Source organism: Arvicanthis niloticus, chromosome 3, assembly GCF_011762505.2.
Source record: "Arvicanthis niloticus isolate mArvNil1 chromosome 3, mArvNil1.pat.X, whole genome shotgun sequence".
Classification (NCBI taxonomy): Eukaryota; Metazoa; Chordata; class Mammalia; order Rodentia; family Muridae; genus Arvicanthis; species Arvicanthis niloticus.
The window spans coordinates 113789144-113814333 of record NC_047660.1 but is presented as its reverse complement, the minus strand read 5'-3'; the positions used below and the strand labels follow the sequence as shown (position 1 = coordinate 113814333).

Here is a 25190-nt window from a genome sequence, read left to right as displayed (position 1 = left end):
AAATCGCTATTAGAGAGGTGAACAATCAAGTCCTTGTGGATTTTTAATTCATTAGCTATGAAAACTGTAAATAAGCAGGTAGAAGACAGTTATGCTTATTAAAGGCCTCTCATTACTGGCAGGTTGTGGCGACAGGGTCAATGGGACACTGACAAGAGCTATGCTTCTCATAGCGCCAAGCGTCTCTCAAGATCTGCACCAGAAGCTTTGTAAATAACCAAGATACAAAGGTAGGTCTCTGTTAGACCCTAAACTGTTCTTGCTAGATATCACTTTTATTAGATACCCAGTGGGAAAGCATCACAATTAAGATATTACTTTCCAAAAAAAAAAATCAATTATGTTGGTTCCACCCAGCATTCCTTAATCACTGGATAACAATGTGTAAAATACTAATCAATTAAAATCTTAATACTCATATCTTCCAGCTGTGGGGTTTAGATAACACCACCTCCCTCCAGACAGTTAATCCTATTCTGAACATCTTATTTGAGCCATGATGGGCAACGGTCATATAGTGAAAATAGGTAATCTAACACAAATACAGTAGTTTAGAATCTATAATATGCATGTTTTCATGTCCTAATCAAAATTTTGAGTTATATACATTCGATTTTCTAAAATGCAGTGGGGTATTTCTTATATAATTAACTAACTTTGAAAAAAAGTGTATTTTCAAGCATCCTAGAAACTAAAGAAATGAGATTTGATTGTTGTTATAAAGCATTTACTTTCCTAAGTACTATAAGGCCATTAAATTACAATGATAATCAACCATAATAATTAAAATACTATTAAGTATAATACAAAATCAAATAGGAAAGCTAAACAAAGTTACCGTTGGTTGTAAAATTAAAAAACAATAGGTTTGTGGGAAAAAAAAAAAACAGATTTGTGAGAGTGAAACTTAGAGAGACTAAGCTTGGCTTTCTGTTTGCTTTTTAACATATAAGCATATTCTAAATAATATAGCAATTCTGAAAGATAAATATATTCTCTGTGGTCTGCTGTGGAACAGAGCATCCATGTACACACTCTGTGTTATAAATGAAACGAACACACAGATAAACGGGAGTGGGAGGAAGCAACAGCCTGTTAAAGCCACAGATAGGGCATTTTACCACTGCATCTCTTCCATGTACTCTTGTTCCTGTATACAGATTTCTACAGTGCGGGCCTTGGAGTGGACATCACAATATAAAATAGCATGCTTGCTTCAAAGAGAACTCTTTACACTGAAGGAGCAAGACATCGAGCCAACTAACCCACGAGTCCATGTTTACTGTCTACTATATTGAGGCTCCCACAGTAAACAAGACTGATAATGTTCCTCAAGTATTGGGAGAAAAAAAGACATGGATTCAATTATTGCAGATAGTGTGAAAGGAATAAAGTCGGGAGATATTACCAGATGTCTAGGAAGGGAGTATCTAAGTGTTGAGCTTCAATCAAGAGGCAACCAAAGAAATGAGTTAAGAAAGAAAGATATCTTCAGTGAAGACATAGGAAGTGTTGAGAGGGGAATTAATTTGTCTCCTCAAAAGAAAGAAAGCAGGAAGGACTGAATAGAAAGGGAACCTTACAGACTTTGAAAACGGTCTTGCATTTATTCTGCTTCAATGCAAAGTTCTTACACCACTCAGCAATGGACCTGCAACCTGATTCCGGCTTAGGAAGTCCAGCTCTGTGGACTGTACAGATTATTGGCAATGAGGAAGGCAGAGGAAAGTCAGAAGACCAATTATAAACTACCTCAACATTTTAGGCTTAAATGATTGCAAACTTAAATTACAGGGCAGGGTATGGTAAAACCAGCTTTCATTCAGGAACTACGTGAGAATCACTAGGTGACGAAGGAGTGGGAAGTTTGGAGAAAATAACGGTCCTAGAGATGGTTGTTGTCAAATCTATCTGACGCCTGTATAGAAATCATGAGAGAAGAGGATCTGCTGGTGGAGACAGACTGGCTGCTTGAAGATGAAGGGAAATAGTAGATTCTCTATTCCACTGACTACAAGACATGTGCAGATGGGGGCAATTCCCCCATTTCCTTTTCTTAGAGAGGATAACATATCTCACGTCTTCTCCTGGCTGATGCTAACTCTGTGGGTCATCTTTTTTACCTCAATAGATAACAACGCAGAAGATACAAACAGAGTAGAAAAGGAAAATTAGAAACCAATATTCACGGCTAAGCTGGGGCCTCACAGACAGCAAAGTGAGCCCACCGTATTCCAAACCTGAGGGCTTTTAAAACAGTAAGTGCTTTACAATAAAATGATAAGCACAATTAATAGCAACAGTCTCCAGAGTTGTGACCATTCACACACGTGATCCTGAAAACACATTAACATTTCAAATAGCCATAAGTTTAACAATGAAAAGAAAGCAGGTGGAGCCAGCAAGCTCCAACCATCCTTAAGGCCCACGCAGTTGCTTGGTTTTGTCCTTAAAACTGAATCTTTTTTTTAAATTTATTTTTTATTGGATATTTTATTTACATTTCAGATGCCATCTCCTTTCCCGATTTCCCCTCCCTAGAAAACTCCTATCCCATGCCCCCTTCTTTTTGCTTTTATACAATTTTTTAATGTTAATCAAAGGCTTTATAAGTTTGGTAATACTCAATATCAATCAGAAGTTAAACCCAATACCCAACCTAGATCGTTTTTTTAACTGAATTTGCTGCTGAATAATTTTATACAAGTATATAATATATTCTGAATATTCTCCTCCATCCTCTCTCTTATCTTCTTCCTGCCTCCACTAACACTCACCTCCCATTCAGACCTATCTCTTTCCCAGAGTCACAATTTTTGAGTTGGTTTTGTGACCCACTTAGTTTAACCAGGGCTATCTATGTCACCATTGGACTGGAAATGTCCACCGGAGTACGGTAAGGTCACCAGGGGCCACCCATTTTTAAACTGCAATTTAAAACAAACTTTGACAGCATGTTAAAAGTATTTTATAATGGCTCAAACACTCACACAATAAAGAAAAGGAAAAAAAAGACAGACAACTACACATTGATTAGAGCAGCAAAAGGTTCTTTTTCAACCTGTAAATGCATAGGACCCATTACTATTAAATTGCTACTACAGATTTACAAACTCAAGCCTGCACCTTCAGTTAGGATTAAACTTGCTGATTGCCTATGCAATGTTCCCAGTGAAATATTAAAGACTTAATTCACAGCTCTTTGTGCCAACCAAATTACATTTTATGAGCTTGTAAATAGTATACAATCTTGTAACGTTAAGAAAAAAAAAAGCTTCGGGTAGAAACAATTCAGGGTTGAGAAATGGCCTGGGGTTGGGAGGTGGCTGGGTGTAGATGCTCACCACCAAGCCTGAGGAGCCAAGCTCATCCTGAGACCCACAGGATGGCAGGGAAGAGATTGCAGGAAAGAAGGGAAACCTGTTCCAGAAAGTTTCCAATGATCACCTCATGTATGCCTGCATGTCCACACACACACACACACACACACACACACACACACACACACACACACACACACACACACAAACACACACTACATAAACACAATGAAAAGATGTCCTGTTAAGATACAATGACAGTTGATGTTCTCTAAACTAATGAGATCACCGCCTTACACCTTTCAGCTCTAAGAATCTTGACAGACTAGGTAATGGTTGCTCATCGGACAAACCACTTGGACATTGTTTAGACACATTTAAACAATATCTCAAGACAAAGATTAAACTGAGGGTCTTCGGGGAAGGCTGTGTCTCTCACCCCAGGTACTACTGTAATAACGACATCATGGACAGATGTGATAATTACCACAATTGCTGGGGGAAAACTGAGGTCTCCAGCTCCAGCATAGACAGAGCAGTCTGACAGTTCCAAAAAGAACCACTGGAGTCATAAGTTGCTCAAGGATCTTACAGTCCTAAATTTGGGATAAAATTGAATAAAATCAATAGTGTTCCAGGCCATTTGCATGTGTCTCGTGAAGGACCTGTTTACATTTGAAAGCACTTGGATCCGAGAGATCTGAAACATCATTAGAAAGAAAACTAATAACAGTGACTTTACAACTCCAACTTTAAATGTTTCTGCCTTTTCTGTAATAAAAGCTTAACTCATGCTTATTACCCATAAATAACAAAATTGTCTGGGGGCAAGTTTGTAGCCCCTTTAGCTAAGGTATGAGCATCTAGGTATGTTCCACCAAATATTCCTGCAGCCATCTCTAAACAATAGTGATGCTGCCAGGAAGAAGTTTTTTTTTTTTTTTTTTTGAAGCCACATAAACTCGCCAAGCACCCTGAGCTTTTACTCCAATTGAGTATTCTACTTGGGTGAGTACGGAGAAAACAGTTAGCTAAAGTCTAAGCTGGAGCTCACACAGCATCCATTTTAAAACTGAAGGATGTGATTGATCTCTGGTGTCCTCTACAGAGTGCATAATTGAAATGGCCAAACCCATGGGTATCTGATCAGGAGACACTAGGATAGGGGTTTAATTCACTCAGCCAATCCACATAGATTAGCTTGCTATGTATTCCAAAATCCATAGGCAGTGTTCTTTACCTACAGACTACACTGGGCACCACATTGGCTAGCTTTTGTGTAAACAGGGGGTGGGGGTGGGGGACTCATTGAAAAACAAAAACAAACAAAAGCCAACCAACTAACCAAACAACAACAAAACAAACAAAATGACTTCTTGAAATGCATTAGAAACTGTAAGAAAAGCTTTTTAAGGTTCCTGTATGGATCCCTACAAACAAAAAATGATAAGCATCAACTGGTCCTAGTTTACAAACTAGTAAATGAAGACAAAAAACAAACAAACAAACAAACAAACAAACAACACTTCACAACCCAACTTCAAAGCGTTACCCTGTCTGCTGCATTCAGGCTACACAAATCAGACATAAATGGTCATTTTTCCTGCCCTCAAGCAGTTTCCCATCCTCCCAGGGAGATAGGCTGGGCCACAGTCACCAAGTAATGAGAGAGAAGATAAGAGATAAAATCTTACCAACTTGTAGAGACAACACTGCTCAACAAAAGGGTAGGCAATAGATATTGATCATGTATACACCCAGGAAACTTTGACCAAAGGCTAGTTAATGTCTATACATAAAAAAAAAACTATATGTGTGTGTATATGTATGTATGTATATATATATATATATATATATATATATATATATATATATATATTGCTATGAAATCTGTGAGAAAGACATTCCATCTTATACTAGTCTGGCAACTCACAAAATGTCAGAACCCACCTCAGGAACCTACTCACTGACTCATTCTAGCATATAAGCATACAAAATCACATTAAAGAAGAAGATACAGGGAAAGAAGTGTACATCACTCTGGACACAGCTAAGCAGGAAATCCGTATGTCTTACAGCTCTGCCCTGTTCTCAAAAAGAGCTTCTGGGTCGCCATCCTTAAAAGAAATGCATTACTACTGCGTAATTACCACTTCAATTATTCCCCACACAAACATCCAAGGTTTGTTTGTGATTTGCTTTAATTAGGTAATTTCGTTTTCATTGCTTCAGTAATTGATTTGAATACAACAGCATTAATAACTGCTTTATATCTGAGTATATGTTTAATTTCAAATAATATTTGTGAGTCTGTTTACCTGAAAACATCCATACATATGAAAAGCACAATTTCTAGCAAGAGATGCTGGTCTCTTGGTAAGTTCTTAGATAATGATTTAGACTACTTTAAAAATAATGATGTCAATGAAAATGAAAGAGTAAAATATTTCCTTTCTTAGAAGACCTTGTAATAAAACAATAATATAAATTTAACAGAAGCATGGGGTCCTTCTTAGTATTTGCCTCAGTTTTTCTCAACTTACAAATCTTATAAACAATTCATTACTAACTATCATTGTGTTTAACTTACTACATGCCAGTCATCACTCCAGAAAACATGTACTCATTTCTAGTGTTTATTACTACCATGACCAGGTAATGCCTGCATTTTACAAATCAGGCTGAGATCCCGAGGGATCTTTCCAGGATACCCACACAGTAAGAATCAGGGGAAGAGAAAGAGGAAAACTCACACAATTCTATAATTTAAAAAAAATATATAATGAATTATGTTTCAGTAACAAATAACATGCTATTTAAGTATCAGCAAAAACTTTAGTCTTGTCTGAGATTGACTGAATATTAGGCTTAATTTTACTCGTTTCGGCATTATATTTAGGATGTGAAATTATTTTGTAAAGTGTATCTTACAAATAAAATAATTATTGTTAATAGGAGTGTTTGTGCATCTGTCTGTTTGTTTATTTATTCATTTATTTGTTTGGTTCTTTGAGGTAGAGTTTCTCTGTATAGCCTTGGCTGTCCTGGAACTCACTCTGGAGATCAGGCTAGCCTTGAACTCAGAGATCAGCCTGCCTTTTTCTCCCACCTGCTGGGATTAAAGGCCTGTAGAACAACTTCCTGGCTACTCTTAATAGTTTTTAGAAATTGTTTCCTTGAGCATGTTAAGCACATTCCTTGACTTTGTTTATTTACTTCTTATTCTTTCAACAGGGTAGCCCTGGCTACCCTAGAACTCACTTTGTAAATGAGACTGGCCTCAAACTCACAGAGATCCACATATCTCTGACTCCCAATCCTTGCAATAAAAACCTGAACCACCATGCCCAGCTTGACCTTATTATTTATGAGCTCCATAAACCTATTCTTTACACATAAATTTCATCTCATGACTCATAAAGTTTTATTGAAGAATTAACACAGGGTTAATTTCAGAAAAAATGTTCCAACAGGTAAAAGCCAACATGGCGGTTCTGAAACCTTGCGGGGGGGGGGGGGGGGAGGAGTATGAGCTACAGAGACTCTTTTCACTCAGTACCTGTGTAGGAGACACTTCAGGAGCTAATGGCAACAGGTCAGAAACACACCTGGATACAAAAACCCATTTCCCATGTTGAATGAGTATCAAGCGCCTTCATCCTTGTCACGTTCCAGAATGGGAGGGACAGAGGAAGTCCTTACAGTTACTGTCAAGCTCCTGTCTCACCAAGGCTTTTCCCAGTGCACTGAAGAAAGATTGCAGCTTAGTAACAAGACTAATATTTAAGGCGTCCTTGGTCATCTTAGAATATACCAGTTAGGATATCTCATATACAAAGTACAGTATTAAAGCACTGTGGAAAAGATGAAACTAATCAATGAGTCCAAGGTCACACACACACACACACACACACCTAGCTGTGTAGCAAAGGATTACCTTTTATTCCTAATCTTCTCCTTCCTGAGTGCCTCCATCACACCGATCACACGCAAGCCTGTAGTACCTGATTTATGTGCTGCAGGACATAGAACGCAGGGCCTTGTGCACCACAGACAAGCACTGCACCAACTGAGCTCAACCGCAACCCCGGCCCTCGCCTTTGATGCTGCTTTGCTAGCCAGTGCTTCCAGGCTCAAACACTGAAGACACCAGTTCCCCCAACCTTCCCACTTCCAAGTATCTGGAGAAGCCAGTTCTGATCTAGTTCTGATCTAGTGTTTATCTATCACCTCCCATGGGAGCCACTCTTAAAGGCAGATTCCTCACTCAGGGAAGACGTTTCCTTGATTGACTGACAAATTCTGATTTTCCATTGTTTACATTTTCTGAGAGAAAAGGAACAGGAAGGTCCGTTTACATTTGCCTTTGACTCTCGGCTAGCTCTTATTTTATCAATTCCAGTAGAGTGGTTTTTTCCTCACTTAGGAGTTTGCTATTCTGATTGTTGAACTGTTTTTGATTTTTTTTCTTTGTTATTTAACACCTCTGCATCCTCTAATTCTATTTTTCTTATTTCACTGTCCCTACCTCACTGTATTCTCTCTTGTTCATTCTCTCCCCCTCTCCCCCATTTCACTGGTCCTACCCCTTTAACAGTATACTAAAATCATCTTACTAAAACCAGTTTTCTGTCTAAACAGTTCACATAAAACAAAACAAAACACCAGCAATCCTTGGTCTGGGGAGAAGATTAAGAGGGTAAACTGCTCGCTGCACAGTCATGAGGACCTAAGTTCAGATCCCTAGAACCCACATAAAAAAAAAAAAAGCCAGTTGTGGTGGCTTGCACCTGTATTCCTAGCTCGGGAAGATCCAGAGACAAGCAGGTCGCATGGGTTTACTGGGCAGCCAGTCTAGCCAAGTTGGTGAGTTCGGTCGGAGTTCAGTGAGAAAGCCAGCCGCTCTCATAACAACACTGTAGAGAGCAACAGACGAAGACACCAACACTAACTGCTGGTCTCACATATGCCCGTACACACACAGAAATGGAAGTAGGCACAGTTAAAAAAAAAAAAAAAAAAAGAAGCAACCTTCAACAGAGCCATGTACTGATGGGCACACAAGAGAGAGTACGGCAGCTACTAGGAGAAAGCACGCTTGTCATCCTATAGGAAACAGAGCAGAAAAATCTCTGTGCAAATTTTAACTTCTACTTGGATTCCTTTAGCCATTATCAGCTGCAATGTCTCCCTTGTTTTTTGCCGGAAATCATTTTAGCATCTTGATGTGCATTGTTAAGTGCATACCATCTTAACCTATGAATGAATATCACTCACCTTTGGGAATAAAACACATTATCTGTAAATTCAACTGTGGTTTAGTCATTAAGAAAAATATGTTACACAGCCAGGGGGGGCATGGCACATGCCTTTACTCCCAAACACATAGGAAGAAGCAGAGGCAGGCAAATCTCTGAGAGTTTGAGGCCAGCCTGGTCTACAGAGAGAGTTCGAGGACAGCCAACGCTACACAGAGAAACCGTCTCAAAACAAAACAAAACTCAAAATCTCAAAACAAAACTTTACAGTTAACCAAATTAGGATTCAGTAAATATAAGGATATTTGCATGCAGAAATTCCCCCAGATTCCAGTATTTACCCTCAGTAGCCCTGGCCATTTTCAGAGGATATAATGTCACTGCCTGTCTGGGTTAAGCTCCTGGGATCCCAGCTGCAGTCAGCTCTCTCATAGAACAGCTCCACACTTAATTTCTTTGAAAGATGCCTTCCTAAACTCATTTATTGTTATTTTATTTGCACAAGCAACAAATGTATTTGTTCTTTATAAGATATCCAAAGAATGTAAACTGAACAGAATTAGCTTCACTGTGGTCACTTGTGCAAAAATAACCTGTGGTTTCCTGTGGCTGAGATGCATGGGCCTCCATTTCTTAATGTGTTCTGTTCCTCGGATCCTGAACCTACATAGTCACTGAGTCATGAATTTGAGACAGATGAACAGAGCATAGATCACACTTTTGAGAATTTAGATTCACAACAAATGCCAGTATTCTTTTTCTAGGTCTTAGACTACAGAAGCAGAGTCAACTACTGTTTTCAAATACTTTATGAAAGTTTAACATCGTCATCAAATTCACTTTATATTTCAAAATAACATACTTATAGTAGTTTTGCTATGTGTAATTTTGAAGCAGTACCATAAATGATTAGGTACTGCCCACCTATTAGTTAACAGCTACAAATTCCATTAAAGGGCCTACTTTCCAGCTTCCAATGATAAAGAAGTGATCTCAGCTTTTCCACTTTTTGTAGAAGAAATGGACAGTTGGATCTTTCTAATCAGTAATTAAACAAATTTTCAGCCCACTTTTCAACCAAAACAGTAATAAATGTATTAGAACTTAAGCAATATCTGACCATCTCAAAGATAAAGATTTGGGCAAGTCTAACTAAGAGATCACATATAAGGCAGTTTATAAGAAACATCTATTTCTGCATATAAATGTTTACATTTTCATGCAGTAAAATGTGTAATTTAAAAAAAAAAAAAAACAAAAGTAAAACATGAACCCTTACAATAATGGCCATAGTAGAAAATTTCTAAACAGTATGAGGAAAGAAAGAAAGACAGAGAGACAGGAAGGAAGAAAGAAATCGTTGCCTCTTTAGAGCTCAACTGGAGATGTTTCACGTTAATTCATCTGGAAGAGAACGCGGTAGTACCCTCAGCACTTCAAAACATCACCAAGCCTTACATTTAGTAAGAAGTAGGCAGAGTTGATACAGTCAGGTGTAAGGAGAGCTACAGCTTCAATAATAAGAGAGTAATGACAAGAATGTCAAGGGTGTCGACACCATGAATATTAATTTATTAGAACGTGACTTTTCACTGATTAATTGCATGCTCTTCAAAATATCTTCAGAGCACAAGAAAAGTTAATTGAAGCATTTCATCTTGTATATGCTACTAAAAACAGATTTAAGTAAGTGACAAAGAGCTGCCTTTAAAATTACATATAGAATTCAGTCTGTAAACTCTAAACGTTCTGTGTAAAGATGGCACATGTACTAGAGGCAGTGATACCTCATGGAAGCACCTTAAAGCATCGTTATCTTAGGACCCCTGAAAATAGAAGAAAACATAAAAAGAGCTGTAGATCCGAGCAGATCATCTGTTGGGGACTGCCTTCAAGATGATAAGAGATATTATAAAATAAACACATACTCAAAAAGACATGGGTAAGTTAGAATGTGCAAGTTACTTAACATCTAAGAAATCAAAATTCCAAATTCATTCAACTTGGTCAAAAGCACCTCATTTAAATAGATATACAATATAATGAGCTTAAATAGTATTTTTTATTCAATAAATATTTTCTGGCCTCCTACAGGAAACTAGAGAGACAGAAACACACCACCCGCCAACGTTTCTGTGAATCTGAGTTGAAATGTATGACAATAGGAGTTGAGGAAACCTTTGTAGGCAATGTAAGATTCCCTTCATGGAGTTAAGCTATATAACCAGCATTTAATAAATTTAAGACAGATATAAATCACATTAAAGAAAATGAATAGATCCCAGGCCAGCAAGTAATGTTTATAACCTGATTACTTGTATTAATGTAGGTAATAAATGGAATTTTGCTGAGTTAGCTGAGGAAGGTAGGAGAAAAGGAGGAGAAGGAGGAGGAGAAGGAGGAGGAGGAGGAGGAGGAGGAGGAGGAGGAGGAGGAGGAGGAGGAGGAGGAGGAGGAAGAAGAAGAAGAAGAAGAAGAAGAAGAAGAAGAAGAAGAAGAAGAAGAAGAAGAAGAAGAAGAAGAAGGTGGTGATGATGATGATGATAATGATGATTGAGTGTTGGGCTGAAACCAGAGCTGAGGAGCCTAAAGTCATTACTATATAAAGGGGAAAAAATTGGATTAAAATACCTCAGCTCCATAGACAGCACTATCTCTATTGTGGGGTTGAATATGCTATATCATTAAATGCTTCAATCTGTACCTCTCACCAAGTGACCTTTGCTCATTACTCATGCAGGGCAGTTCACAAGACTAGGGGACCCAGTGTTTTGCAATGAAATAGCAATTCACCTGAACCCTTAAAGATGGTCTGTTCAAAACACCTTAGGTCTTTCCATTTCTTAAAATCAGCCATGTATTACATAAAGTAAGTGCTCAATACTTGTTAGGTCAATTAAACACATATTTTAGAGAGTACTGAAGTTCATACATAAAGGAAATTTCAAATGTTTTGTCATTAACATTAATATGAAATACAAAGGCATTTTAGGAAACTACAATTTCAGATAAAATTCTCTAATACATGTTTTAAAACAAAAATGTTGATTAAGGAATAAGTTATAACACATTATTCCCTCATAATATTATAGGTTTTTAAATAAATAATACATATAATATCCATATATGTATCTCAAAGTTCTAAAAAACGATCTGGACTAGAATGCTAAAATTGTTTGACTATGCAGCAGAACTAACTGGTACTTAGCTAGCCAGCAATCAGTCATGTATTATAAACTACACAGTTGTTAAGAAAGATACAGGTAAGAGAATAAAGGTGATTCACTAGACAATATTGAATTTGGATTTGTGGCACATACTAGGCTTGTGGCTTTTAAATATATATAGCTTATCAAACTAAAAATACCACAAAAGTTTCAAAGAGAAGGGTTGCAATATTTTATTTAAAAACCAGTGAGTCAATCACACAAGTTAACTCAACTTCTAAAAATAGAAAGAAAAAATGGGGGGGGGGGTGTTCTGTTAAGCAAAGAGTTTACAAAGCTATGTGCTTACTCATTTCAACAGAGAATTTTTCCTTATTGGTGTAATTGAGGGAATGAGGCCACTGATCAAAATTCTCAGTTACTGATGAATGCGTTTTTAAGAAACATGAAACTAATGTTAAAGTACTACAGGGGCAAAGTAATGGAAATAAAGAGGCAGAGCAGTCACCAATGAAGACTTCATACTTCCACCTAGCCTGTCTCAGTACAGTCACCTCCCAAATTCAAAAATAGAATTTTTTTCTAGTAACTTAGCTCTAAGTATTCCCTGTCTTTGCTGACTGACAGAATGCACCCCAATCTAACCAGGAACTGAAGAATCACCTTCAACTTCCTAAACTCCACTGTCAAAGTCCTGTCCACTTTAAAATGCTTCCCATATCCTTCTCTTCCTCTTCATCCCACTACCACTAGCTCTCCTGGCTGGCCACTTAACCATCACAGCAGCCTGGTCAAGATGCCCCCGACTCCTCATCCACAGCCTTCTCTCCTCACTTTACAGCCACAAAACTCACGTCAATCAAAACCTCAAATCATCTGTTTTGTTATCACCCTGGGCTCCACTAAAAATTAAAGCCAGGTTTCCTGTGACACAAGAAATTCCAGTGTCCTACCTTGATTAATTCTCCAGAGCCATCTCTGACCTCAGATTCCTACAGAATTTGGAGCCGCCTAAAACTCCAGAAATACAAACCTGCTTGTTTCTGTTTCCCAGAATGCCTATGGTATTTCTCACCCCTCACTGGAAGTAGCCATTTAATGAAAGTCTTTCACTTTCCTCCTAACTCCTTTATACTTACTACAGGTCAGCTCAAAGAGCTTCTCTCTAGAAAATTCCCTCTGAAATCATATGACTTCTCGCCTCCTATAATCAAGACTCTGCTTCCCACAATATGATACTGAGAGTAAATTTCTGTGTGCTCCATCAGAGTATCGTTCCTACAGAAGGAATACAGTATACCTCTCCATTCATCTCACTTTGTAGAGACTAGAAGCTAAGCTAGAATAATAAAGCAAAATGCCAAATGTATAAGACTACCAATAGTATTTTAAATTGACTTAAAACAACTAAACCATCACACCAAAACCATATAACGTGGCCTGCAAAGTGATTATGAAATACAACTTTTTGGCACTGTGGGATAGAGAGGATGGCTCAGAAGTGAAGAATACATACTGCTCTTGAAGAGGATCTGAATTTGGTTCCCAGAACCCATTACTGCCTAATCATTTCAGCTCCAGTGGACCAGACACTCTCTTTCGTCCTCTACAGGTACCTGAACTTGTGCAAAGTTATTCCCATACAGACATACTCATGACTATAATGAAAATAATATGTTTTAACAGAATTTATCATACTTAATTCAGAAGCATTAAATGAGATTAAGTTTTCAATGAGAACTCTAGGGGGGAAAAAAGCTGTCAACATGGATAGAACTTTCTTTTTGCTCTTACTAACTGTTGTCTTTGGGATCACAAACAACAACTGAACTAGATAGATCAAAATGAAAAATCTTTACTTATGAATACAGAAGCCAGTAAAAGAAAAATCAAATACGTAATCCAACTCTATGACTTTCTAGCTAAATGCTTCGTGGATGCACTAAGGAACAGTTGATATCTTTCTTCTATTTTTATACTAAATTATCAGAAATACTGTCTCTGTTCTATGGCCCCATGCGTCAAACAGCTAGAGCAATAAATCCAGATGTCAAACACATCTGGATCAGAAGACAAACCCTTTCTCTTGTGAGCCTGTCATACTTAAACATTAATTAATTAATCAATTAGACTTTCCTGGGCAATAACCTCAGTGATCATGCATCAGATCCGACCATATGTTGGGAGCTCTGCTGAACAGTTCTCATATATTAGCTCATTTAAACATCACAACAGTCTGGTGGGGGCAGTTTCAGTTCCCCTCAAATTATAGGTGAGCAACTGACACTGACAGGTGTCAAGTCAAATGCCATGCTTCATATCTAAGGCAGGGGGTGGTTAGTAAGTTACTAAGGAAGCAGAAATTCTAGCATAAGTCAGTGGCTGCTCACACATCTTTAGATACTAAGCCTGATGCTCTCACATGGACAGATTCTTTCCCCTCCTTGGTGAGGTACAGTAGAGACTAAACAAATAATATGGAAAGCATTTAGCGCAGCATCTGGGAAGCTGCTGTGCCCTCACTAACACTGGCAAGCTGACCTCCTCTCCATCCAACAGTGATAAGAATTGTAAAGAAAATGAAGTTCACAAGTAGTCCTAAATATTTCTTATCATTTCAAAGTGGAGATATTCTGAGTCTCTATTCACAAGGAGACAGTACTATCAGATTAGTAATATATACATATATATAAAATATAAAAAAGTTAAAAAAAACAGCACTGTATTCTGCTTCGTTTTTTGGATTGTAATACTTAGTTTCCATAATATCATAATATCAAAATATATCAGTATTCAAAATTTATCAATGTATCAAAGGGAAGAGAAACTTTGGATCCAAAGGCCTTCTGGGTAGAAGCTCTCAGGAAGATTCCCAATGAACTTAATCATATCACATTTAAAAAGATTAAAAAAGGGACTTCTACTAGGAGGGACAGAGTTGGACACAGATACATAAGTTCTCTCGACAGAAAGTTGTCACCTTAATTCTCACCTCTAAACAGCCTAGATGGACTAGCTAGGGTGAGAGAGGGGCAGAGGAAGAGAAGCAGCAGGCTTGCTGTTAATGACTTGCAAACATGCTTACACTTCCTGTTTAAACTTTTTCCTTCTTTTCTGCTTTTGATACATTTATGACACTTAACTCTGACAGCTGGGAAGACATTAAATCAGGGTTCTTAGTTGTTGTTTTCAAGTTCTAGCAAGTAAAAGCTAAATACCAATATATATACCTGCATACACACACACAAACACACACACACACACACACACACACACACACACACATACAAATACACACATGTACACAAACAAACATACACACAGAGAAATACATACACATCTACACAGACACACGCATTCATGTGAACGTGCACGTGCGCGCGCGCACACACACACACACACACACACACACACACACACACAGACACACATAGACACACACACAAACATCACTGCTATGAGTCCAAAAGGAGCTATGCTTTACATCAAACTAATCTGGTGTTACATTAGGGTGTGTCCTATGGAAATGCAACCAAGGGTGACTGCCAAACTAAGCAGCAGAAGAAACTCAGAAAGCCAGGAATCTACAATGTGCTAAATTATACAAATCCCATTGGAGGGCAGCTTGACGAGAATACTGACATTGCTCCAGCTTCACACCAATACTCCACTACTTCTGAAATTCTAGGGTTTTTTTGTTACTAAAACACCACATTGGACACAGCAGACACCATCCCAGGGTGACATTACAGCGACAACAGTTAGCTAATCAGCCTGCGAGATAACATCCCAACTGTGAGAACTGTGTCTTTCTTAGGGGATGTCAGAGGTCAACTGATTTCTTCCAGCCTCAATTTGCACATGTGAGAAGTAGAACCCCATAATACACGTCTGCCTCTCTGTGTTCTAACAATGGAAATTCGCTATGAAAAGAAGGAACGTAAAACGTAATGAGAAGACTAAACTAGATTCCCTGACCTGCTGATGGGTGAGAGCCTTGTAAAACTAGAATTACTACTTCTTCCGATTCCATCCATGCCACCTGGCCATCAAGCTGGCTCTGATCATCAACAGCACTGACTGGACAGCCACTCCTCCTGGAGCTTTAAAGTCATAGGGTAGTTTCCCATCATTTATGTTATAATTTGCTAAGAAAATTCATGTATGGCCATAAAAGTAGATGTAAAAAAAATATGAATTTAAAACTTTAAAAAAAAATGTCCAAAGACCAGTGAGATGATTCATGGAGTAAAAAGGCTTGCTGCCAAGCCTGAAAGCCTTAGTTCAATACCCACGATCGACACAGTGGAAGACAGGCAGGAGCTGGCCTTGTCTGTGGTCTTGCCATCCGTATCACAGCATGTATGCACACATACACATTAGTTAAATAATGTTATTTTTACATTTTTTAATGTTAAAAAAAAACAGTCAGCTGTAAGTAGAGAGTAGCTTGAATCTGATACTGAAGCAGGAATCCCAGAATTGGGAATTAGCTAACTCAGAAACAGACTGAATCATGAGGTAAGTTTCATCTCACAAGCCAGAACACAATAGAAGTTATTTTTATATCATTCTGTTTGAGTTGTCTATCTCAGATCCTTAACTTCCAGATTCTACTTCCAAAATCACTTAATTCTGTGTGTTTCCAGTAGCCATCAAGACAGACACTGTCATCCCTGACACCACAGACTGTCAGCGAACTCAACATGCACACTAATGATCTCAGGCAACAATGTCCACCCTCCTATCAAAGAGATTCATATTCCAGAAGAAAGAATCTAAGATGTTCTATGAAAAATCACTCTAAAACACAAGGAGGAATCAATATGAGATGTTAGGAGCACTAATATCTGCTACTTCCTTGAAGGTTATCTTATTCGTGGATTTAAAACCCAAAACCGCCAGGCACTGTAACCCTCTTCCTTCTCTCCCAAGTCGTTCCAGCTCTATTCTGGTACTGTCAGGTAATGATGGCTGCTGTCATTATTTTTATGCTATAGCTGGCATCCAGTGTACAGATGCTCTTCATCTTAGAATAGCCACCAAATCCACTAAACTGATGATTGGTTCCTTACAGTGATGCTCACCCCTTTCATGAAGGCACAGTAAGTGGAATAGCATACCTTACTGGAGTTACACATAGATGCTACTTTCCTGCCACGGACACTATTTTATCCTATCAGAAAAGTTTTCACACTGACTTCTAGCTTTAATACTTCCAGTCCAAAGTTCCTTCCGTGGAAGAACCAGCCTCATATGAAATATAACTGAATATATTCTTTGAATGCAGAGAACATGTCATTTCCATTTATTAAAGGCAACAGCATTATGTTAATGGATAAAGAAGCAAGGGGTGCCAGCCCCACATACAAAATTTATTCCAAGTTTCAAACATTGAAGTGACCAATTCTAGGTCTCTGTTCTAATTAACAGAAAAAAGAAAAAAAAAAAAAAAAAAAAAAAAAAAAGAGTCTTTCTCGGACTTTATTTGCTTTGGCGATCTAAAATGCTGATGATTCTCTTAGATCTACCAGAGAGGAAAACTGGGTATCTTCCCCATCTAACATCTAAGTGGGTAACCTAGATACTGTAAATAGAGGCTACAGAAAGGATGCACCGGACAGCTCTGAAGTGAGAGCCAAAATATTTAACCAGCAACTCGGAAAACACGTAGCACTCAGCCAAAAAATGAACGAACATGGAATTGCCACAGGCTAGAAAATTAAAAAAAAAAAAAAACCCACAAAATTACTAAACCTCAGTTTACTGTTCTTGGGTGAGAAAAGCCCAAGTGTGGGAGCAAGGGGAAAAAAAGCAGCTTATCTGTTCAAATTAACCATTTCTATACTTTGTAATGTTTATTTTAAAAGAGAAGGGAAATGCCTTTTTGATTGAAGCAATAAGAAAAGCAGATCACCAAGTGCCAACTAAGCAAGCACGCATTTTCTTGCTCATTTTCTGGTGGTGACTAGAGAGGACAGACTAGTCCAATCAACAGCTACTCTGTATTTTACATACTTTATGTTTTTAACAGTAGGTAAAGAGTAACTAGAATATCATACAAGTTCCATATAAATCTAACTTAACCTACTAGACATTTTCATGAAAAGGTTATTTTTAACAAATGAATCCATAGTCTACCAAAGAACTAATAATATTAAATATTAAAGTGAAAAATCTCTATATACTATTACAGTAATATAACTTTTCTCAAATCAATAAGCAAAACAACAATGTGCTACAAACCCATTACAGGAGATTAACAATATAATTCAGAATGAATCACTCAACAACAGCGGGATTTTTTTTCTTTTCTACCATCCTAAAGGCCTGCTTCAAGAATGAAATTTCCTGAGTAAGTTTTCCTCATTCATAAAAAGAAAACTTTTAAATGAAGTAAAGTCAAATAGCTCAACCAGAATTTCAAGCCAATGGCTAAAATTTCTTGAGGGTGAAGATATGCCAAATGTACCCAAGAGTAACTTAGATACTTGTGCTTAGAATTCAGAAGTCTTCACTAATTATAAAGTTTCTAACTTTACAAGAACCTAAGTCAGGCTACAAGAAAGACCGAGAAAGTTCTCTCAGATAACCAGAACTGACTTAAGAATATCCTTGTAATTAAGTAGCTTATTCAGTTTTCCCCAGTTGTTGAATCTTTAAAGAAGAAAAGTCTCCTTCATCATCCAAAGAGAGAAGTTGTAAATTAAACTAAACCTAACATAAACCATGTCCTTTCTATTTAAGACCACAACAGATACCCAAAGTACAAAGGAATCAACACCTCAAGCCTGTTCTGAGAAAGAGTGGCAGACCACTTGCACTGAATTAATCTGATAAGACCTTATAATTAGAAGACAAACTTAACAAATAAATGCATCTTGTCCTCTCACACTGACAGCACGCCTTTCTATCACACTCAACATTGTCTATGACGCTCCATGTCGGAAACACCAAAGAGCCAAGATGTCATTCCTGCAAACCCAGAAACATCCTTCCAAAACTCTTTGTTGTTGTTGTTCTTATTCCCTCTGGACAGTGTAAAACAAAATGCTTTTTTTTTTTTTTAAGAAATGATGCAAATGAGTTCCACTAATTTCCAATGACATTTTACTTCAAAATCTCTGAGGGAAAAACTTTTACATTGTTTTTTCTTCCTTTCTGAGAAAGCAAGTAACACGTCAATCTCACCACTGATATCCTTAGCTTCTTCATACCAAGAATTATTCCAAGTTTCAAATATCGAAGTACCCAATTCTAGGATTCTTCTAGGAATAATATTAATATTTAATATTAATATTCTTCATAACATTATCTCTTCTATTTCTTTTTTGTTTTTGTTTTAAATAACCATGAAGAGTCCTTTGGTAATGCCACATTTCTCTATTTTTTTTTTTTTTGTAATCAAACAAAAAGTCTAGATGTGACCCTCAAATAGAAAACAATAATCAGCAAATGCTAACATTGCTTACCCGGTACAGGGAGGCACCAGCTAGCAAACGCCACCTTGGGACAGCTCAGACTAGTAAGTAGGCTCATGTTTTATGATACTAGAATGAGCGGAAATAAATCTGTGTTGTTCTTTTCTTAACAAAAGCTACAGCAGTACCTCTGTCCGTCCCAGAGTGAGAGGACCTCACAGACCTGATAAAGCCAAACCTCTCACTTGAGAATTTAAAAAAATAATAATCATAGAATAAAGACTTACTGCTTGTCATGTGACTTGGCGAGGCATGCTGTCCATTGGGTGTGCTTGAGGTGAGGTCAATGGCCATATTGGCGTGCTCCCCTTCAGGTGAAAGCTCATTGTCACCTGCTTTCAAAAAGATACATTCTTTTGGTTTCTGTTCATTGTCACGTAACATCTAATTACTCAGACTGCCTCATATTCAGAGGGCATGCAGAACCGAGCGCTCAAGAAACATGCTTTCTTTTTCTTAAAGAAAAACTACAAGGAAATAAAATACATAGTAAATGAATGAAATGCAGGGGAAACACACACACACACACACACACACACACACACACACACCCCTAGCCCATAATAAAAAACTGAACAAACTTTATTATCTAGCACTCTTACAGGTCAATGGCAATAGAGACCATCTGAGGTCCAAAATAATTGTAGTGAAAACAGTAAGAATTTTTTTAATAATCTAATTTAATCTATATAAAGCACTTAAGGTGAATATTTTAAAAAATGTTTGCTGGATGGTTCAAATGAGCTTGCTTTAAAAAGAAAAAGAAAGGTGATAAGAAGCTAATTCTTTCATATCATGTGTCTGGGAAAATTAGGTTACCTAGCAGTAAATCTTAAGTACATCCCCCCCCCCCCCACTAGAAGAAATATCTATAACCTGATGTATTCTAAATTTAAATTAAACAGGAAAACCAGTCATATAAGAAACTAAAGATCTGCTGGCTACAAGCCTTAAATAATGTCCTTCCTGACATAAGGAGATTTTTTTCTATGCCCCCTTCTTAGATGTTTCTGGTAATACTTCCTCGTATCCATTGCAAGGTGGTATGGTGAATAGCAACTAAAGCTAGAGAACCCGTACTTAAAACTCATGGCTCAGGAACTCGCACGCAGGAGGAGGCATGAAGCGCACTGGATTGCCCACAACAAATTACTGAAAAGGAATACTCACATGTTATGTAGCCATCAATTGCGTCTGTTTCCATAGTCAAAGTGCAGTGCTGGAACACAAAAGATTGCAACCTTTACCCAAAGATTCCTCCCTGTATCTGCCATTCAATTCTTCACTTATTTCAAGCCCCAAGCAGGTAGTCCATGCTGCTCCTGCAACCTGTGCCCAAGAAACATACTACAGTGTACTGTGCGTGCTCATTTGCAAGTCACTGAACTCTCTGCAAATGATCTGATTCCTGCTGGAGATAGGATAGGGACTCTAAGTGTCCTGTGAGATGGGCTGTAGCAAGAGAAGAAACGACTCTCTTAATCCAAATGTACCTGTTTTATTGCAGGCGGGGGGGGGGGGACAAATAGGAGGAGGAGGTAATCTCTAATTTGCCAACTTTAACTGCTATCTAAGTATTTTACCACTCACTACTTCCCACAATCGCCCTGCAGTTTGAGTACTTCCCTAGTATACAGACAGCTCTATTCACAATTGTTACAAGTTGGTTCATCATGTTCTAATGGGGGGGGGGGGGTTGCGGAGAACAAACATAACATAAGAAAACAAAACAAAACAAAAATACTTAGTACTAGACTGTATCCCAAAGAGTTTTGCAGCAGTTGGCCAACTCTGGTTTGTATTGACATCCTAGCCTACCCCAAATTCTGTGTAAGCACCTGTTCAACGTACCCTAATTTCCTGCCAGACTATGGCTGGAGACAAATGCCAAGCCTACTTAAGACATTCGGATTTCCAGCATTTCAGAAACTTTTGGCTGTGCACGAGGGGATCTTTTTTCTCTCTCTCTCTCCCCAAGTATGAGGAATGATTTTCATGCATCAATAACACAAAACAGCACCTAATCCCCAGAAACAAAAGTAAATTGTATGAGACAACACCCCCTAGCTTTGATTCACATAATGAGGTGATCGATAATCTAACTGTATTCTTTGAGGGGAAAAAGTTAAAGAATTGACAAGTCCTGAAAAGATTTTTACTTATTTTTTCCCCTTTGGCCCGGGTCCTTTTTGCCTTTAGTTTCAAAACTCTCACAACACCAGCAGCTAAATTATTCACAATGAGCCATTTCTGTATTGATCGCCAAGTATATTTAGCCCTGGCTCCTGGAATTTCTCCATTACTTACTGGAAAACAGGCAGCTTCACTTCTTGTCTCCAAAACCACTTCCCTTCTCCCTCCCCTCCCCTTCACCACCAGCCTCCCTACCCCCTCCCACCCCCCAAAAACTTTTCTTTCTTTCTTTATGGAATAATCAGATCAAATTCTCAGTAACTACATAGCAGTTAAATTCCGACCTGCTCTACTCTTATCAAATTCTTTCAATTAGGTTACGTAAGGTTTTAAAGAAAGGGATCCGTAAAGTTTAAAGGGGAGCAGTTGCTACCGAGATCTTACAAATGAGTCTATCTCTTTAAAAATGTACACATTTAACACACATACTAAAAAGAGGCGTCAGTTAGAAGCTAAAGAAGTCTGCCCCAACAGTGAAAGGGTTACTAAACCCTCCTCAGTGAAGGAAAAGAAAGAAAAAGAAAAAGGAGAAAGAGAAACGAAATGTACATACAAAAGAAATTGTCCTTTGATTAAAAAACATTCATCACCATTTCCAGCTCTGTCGGGAGATCCCAGCTTCTTCTAACCCCTCAAAGAGGAGGTGACAATGTCGGGCTGAAGAGAAACGGAGAAAGAAAGAAAGAAGTTTTTTGTGTCCCCCCCCCTTTCCCTCCCTGGCCCCCTCCAGGCCAAGCCCCCTGCAGAGTTGAAGGCGAGGAGGAGGGAAAGCACTTTACAGGTGGGTCATTCCAAGACCGAATCCAGCAAACAGATCGGCTGATAAACAAAACCAAGAAATGAGAGAGAAGGAACACTCCCCCCCCAACCTCCTCCTCCTCCTTCTTCTCCTCCTCCTCGTCCTCCTCCTCCCCCGCCCCCGCCCCCTCGTCCCTTTGGGATGGTCTAGTAGGAAAAGTCACTCAGGAATGGCACCACGTACTTTCAGGAAAGAGGAAAAAAGAGAGAGAGGGAGGGAGGGAGAGAAAGAGAGAGTGAGAGGTCAGTCAGTGCTACAGCAATGCGATTAACAAGAAGAGAAAAAACTTGATCCACCGGTTCCTTAAGAATCGACCAAAAGCTAAGACAAGAAAACTGAAAGAAAAAGGGGAGGGGGGGTACGAGGGGAGGGACAGTCAGGCAGAACCCAGCAAGGAACCTAGGCCAACTTCACAGGACTGTTTTGTGGCCTCTGGCAAAATGGGAAGAAAAAGAAAAAAAGAAAAAGAAATTAAATCTTCATTCCATCTCCTTCGTCCATACCAGAACCTGTCAAAGCGATTTTAACTGCTGCTTTTATACATGTGTCAAAGCAGATTTTTATTATCATTATTATTTTTGTTTTGTTTTCGATCTCAACAGTATAATACCCTCTATCTAGACAGCTGCAATCTATGCCAGGTTATCCAATCTTTCTTCTTGGAATTCAAGTTAAAACAAAGCAAAAACAAGTCCAAATCCATGACAGCTATAGAGATGAGAACTGATTAATCCATTAACATCCCAGAAGCAGATTACAAGGAGGGGACGATACATTAAGGCAAAGAACACCATCTTCAACGAAATTCCCGGTGCGTCCTTTACAGAAATCGTTTTCCTAATCAGAGACACAACCCATCCCTCCCCAAAGAAAAGCGTCTATATTATTATTATCACTGGTTAACAGCAACAAGTCATTCGATCACACCACACTGTTAAACAAGATTCCACATCATTACACTTAACTTTGAAAACACTCCCCCCCACCCCTTTGCAAACCATACACAAATTGATAGATAATCTATGAATCAGAAGACAAATAAAACAAGAGCTGTTCTTCCCCACGCAAAAAGCCAAGCGGAGATTTACCTCAGCAGTGCATGCAGTAAAATAATCCCATCACCCTTTTGTTTGTGTTTACTGTTAGTGTGTCCTCTCCCTCTCTCTCTTTCTTTCTTTTCTGTGCCTAACGTGTGTTTGTGCACTGCAGTTGGTGGTGGAAACTAAGGCAGTGGATCTGTAGCTAAGGGTAATCCTGTTTTTACTTCCTCCATCTTCAGCGAGGAGCAGGGTTAGCCCGGGACAGCTGGTCAAACCCCGAGAAACCGATCCGGCGGAGCCCGAGCACATCTCCCCCGCCGGCCGGGCTCGCGCAGACGCCCGCAGGCGGAGGGCGGGCAGTGGCGGTGGCGGCGGCGGCGGCGGCGGCGGCGCGCGCCGGCTGGCGGAGGCGCGCGCACAGAGGGTGGGGGGAGGGTCGTACTCGAGCTCCCGGGTCCGTGAGAGCCTCGAGCCGCCGGGCAGGCGGGCGAGCGAGCGCGCGGGCGAGCGGGCGGGAGGGGCGGGGGCGCGTGTATGCGCGCTCGGCCGCTCGCTCGGCGCGCTCGGCAATCGATTACAGGACAAGTGCGGCGCGGCTCCGCGGCTCCTCCGCGGCTCCTCCGCGCCTCCTCCGCGCCTCCTCCGCGCCCCGCGCGCCCCCCGCGCCGGCTCCGCCCCTCTCCCTGCTCCCCGGGCCCCACTCACGTTCTCCGCTGGCCGCGCGGGAGGGATGATCTCGGGCTCCCCCGGCTCATGTCGGCCGCGGGAAGTTTTCTCTCTGGCCCGGCACCTCCCCGGACTCCCGGCTCCAGGGTCCCGGCACCCGGAGGATCTGGGACACTGAGCCCAGCAGAGGGGCCCTTGCGAGTGCGCTTGGAGACACGGAGCGAGCGCCACTGTCCCCATTGTGAAAGTGCTTTCCAGTGCAAGTTTAAAATTAGAGTGTTTACTTGCTGTTTATATCCAACCCTGTCCCGGCGTGTGCCACATCCACCAGAGTCAAAGGAACCGTGAGGATCGAAAAAGTTGTTGCCTAGCCTTAAGCTGATCACGACGTTTGCGTTTGTTGGGGGGGAAGAACGTAGGAATCGTCCTGAAAACAAATAGATGTTCAATCTACAAATAGCAGCATTTACTATCTTTCTTGACCACAGAAAAGGGAATAGAGACTTCTATAATTAAAGGGAAAAGGAAAATGAAAGGAGCTGAAAATACTGAACTGTGCAGTCTGGGTGGTTTAAGTTTGAAATCACATGAAATGAACAGGAGTGCCAAACAACATTTCTGAGAAATTGTATCGCAAATTGTGTAGAAAATCAATGCTGGGCGAGCTGCAGGCACTGTGCCTCCCACTCCTTTAAAGAATCCCAGAAATAGTTGCAGAGAGTTTTCTCCCTTCCCCCTTTCCCGCGGAAGCAAGCCATATGACACATTGAAAATAAAAATCAACTTTCACCTTAAGCACCTCTCTGTCCTGTGTTTAGATTTTGGTATGAGCAAAGGTTCACAGTGATACACAATGGATACCCTAACAACGTCCAATGTATTTATTTTTACTTTTTAAAAAACCTTTTTATATCTATTGCAGTATTAATCAGTTGTACTTGTAGGCTCAGTTCATTTTTTTTTTAATTATAGAAGATGATGATTTAAAGCAAACAAACCTTTTTTATTGGGGGTAAACCACTTGTGCTCAGGTTTTCAATAATTTCCTGATAACTTTCTTTAAAGTTGCAATATATGTGACGTTGTTAAAACTAGCATTTTAACCTTCTCGTTTTCCCCCTTAAAGTTAGATTTGGAAAGGTCAAACTAAAGAGAATCTAGGCGTCGTTCTAATCAATTCGACAGACAGCAAATTCAGAAAGCTGGCATGTGTGACAGTATAGCAAAGGTGACATACCATGAAGTGTGAAGGAAGTTCTCTAAGTG

General features: G+C 39.4%; 1 protein-coding gene across 7 annotated transcripts in view; it reads right to left on the bottom strand.

Moving 5' to 3' along the window:
- The window catches only part of Ikzf2 (IKAROS family zinc finger 2), a 146476-nt gene extending 122872 nt beyond the window's left edge, over positions 1–23604 (bottom strand). For 2 of the 7 annotated variants that reach the window (XM_034497532.2, XM_034497535.2), the window contains exons 1-3: positions 21973–22258; positions 20397–20445; positions 19454–19558 (exon numbers count right to left, since the gene is read on the bottom strand). In XM_034497532.2, the coding sequence (XP_034353423.1) occupies positions 19454–19558; positions 20397–20445; positions 21973–22002 (184 nt within the window). In that variant the 5' untranslated portion in view covers positions 22003–22258. Of the gene's footprint in view, positions 1–19453; positions 19562–20396; positions 20446–21972; positions 22260–22401; positions 22541–23306 lie in introns of those variants that run through there. The other 5 variants (XM_076931719.1, XR_013109490.1, XM_076931720.1 and 2 more) reach the window with 5 other exon arrangements.
- Positions 23605–25190: the final 1586 nt, after the last annotated feature.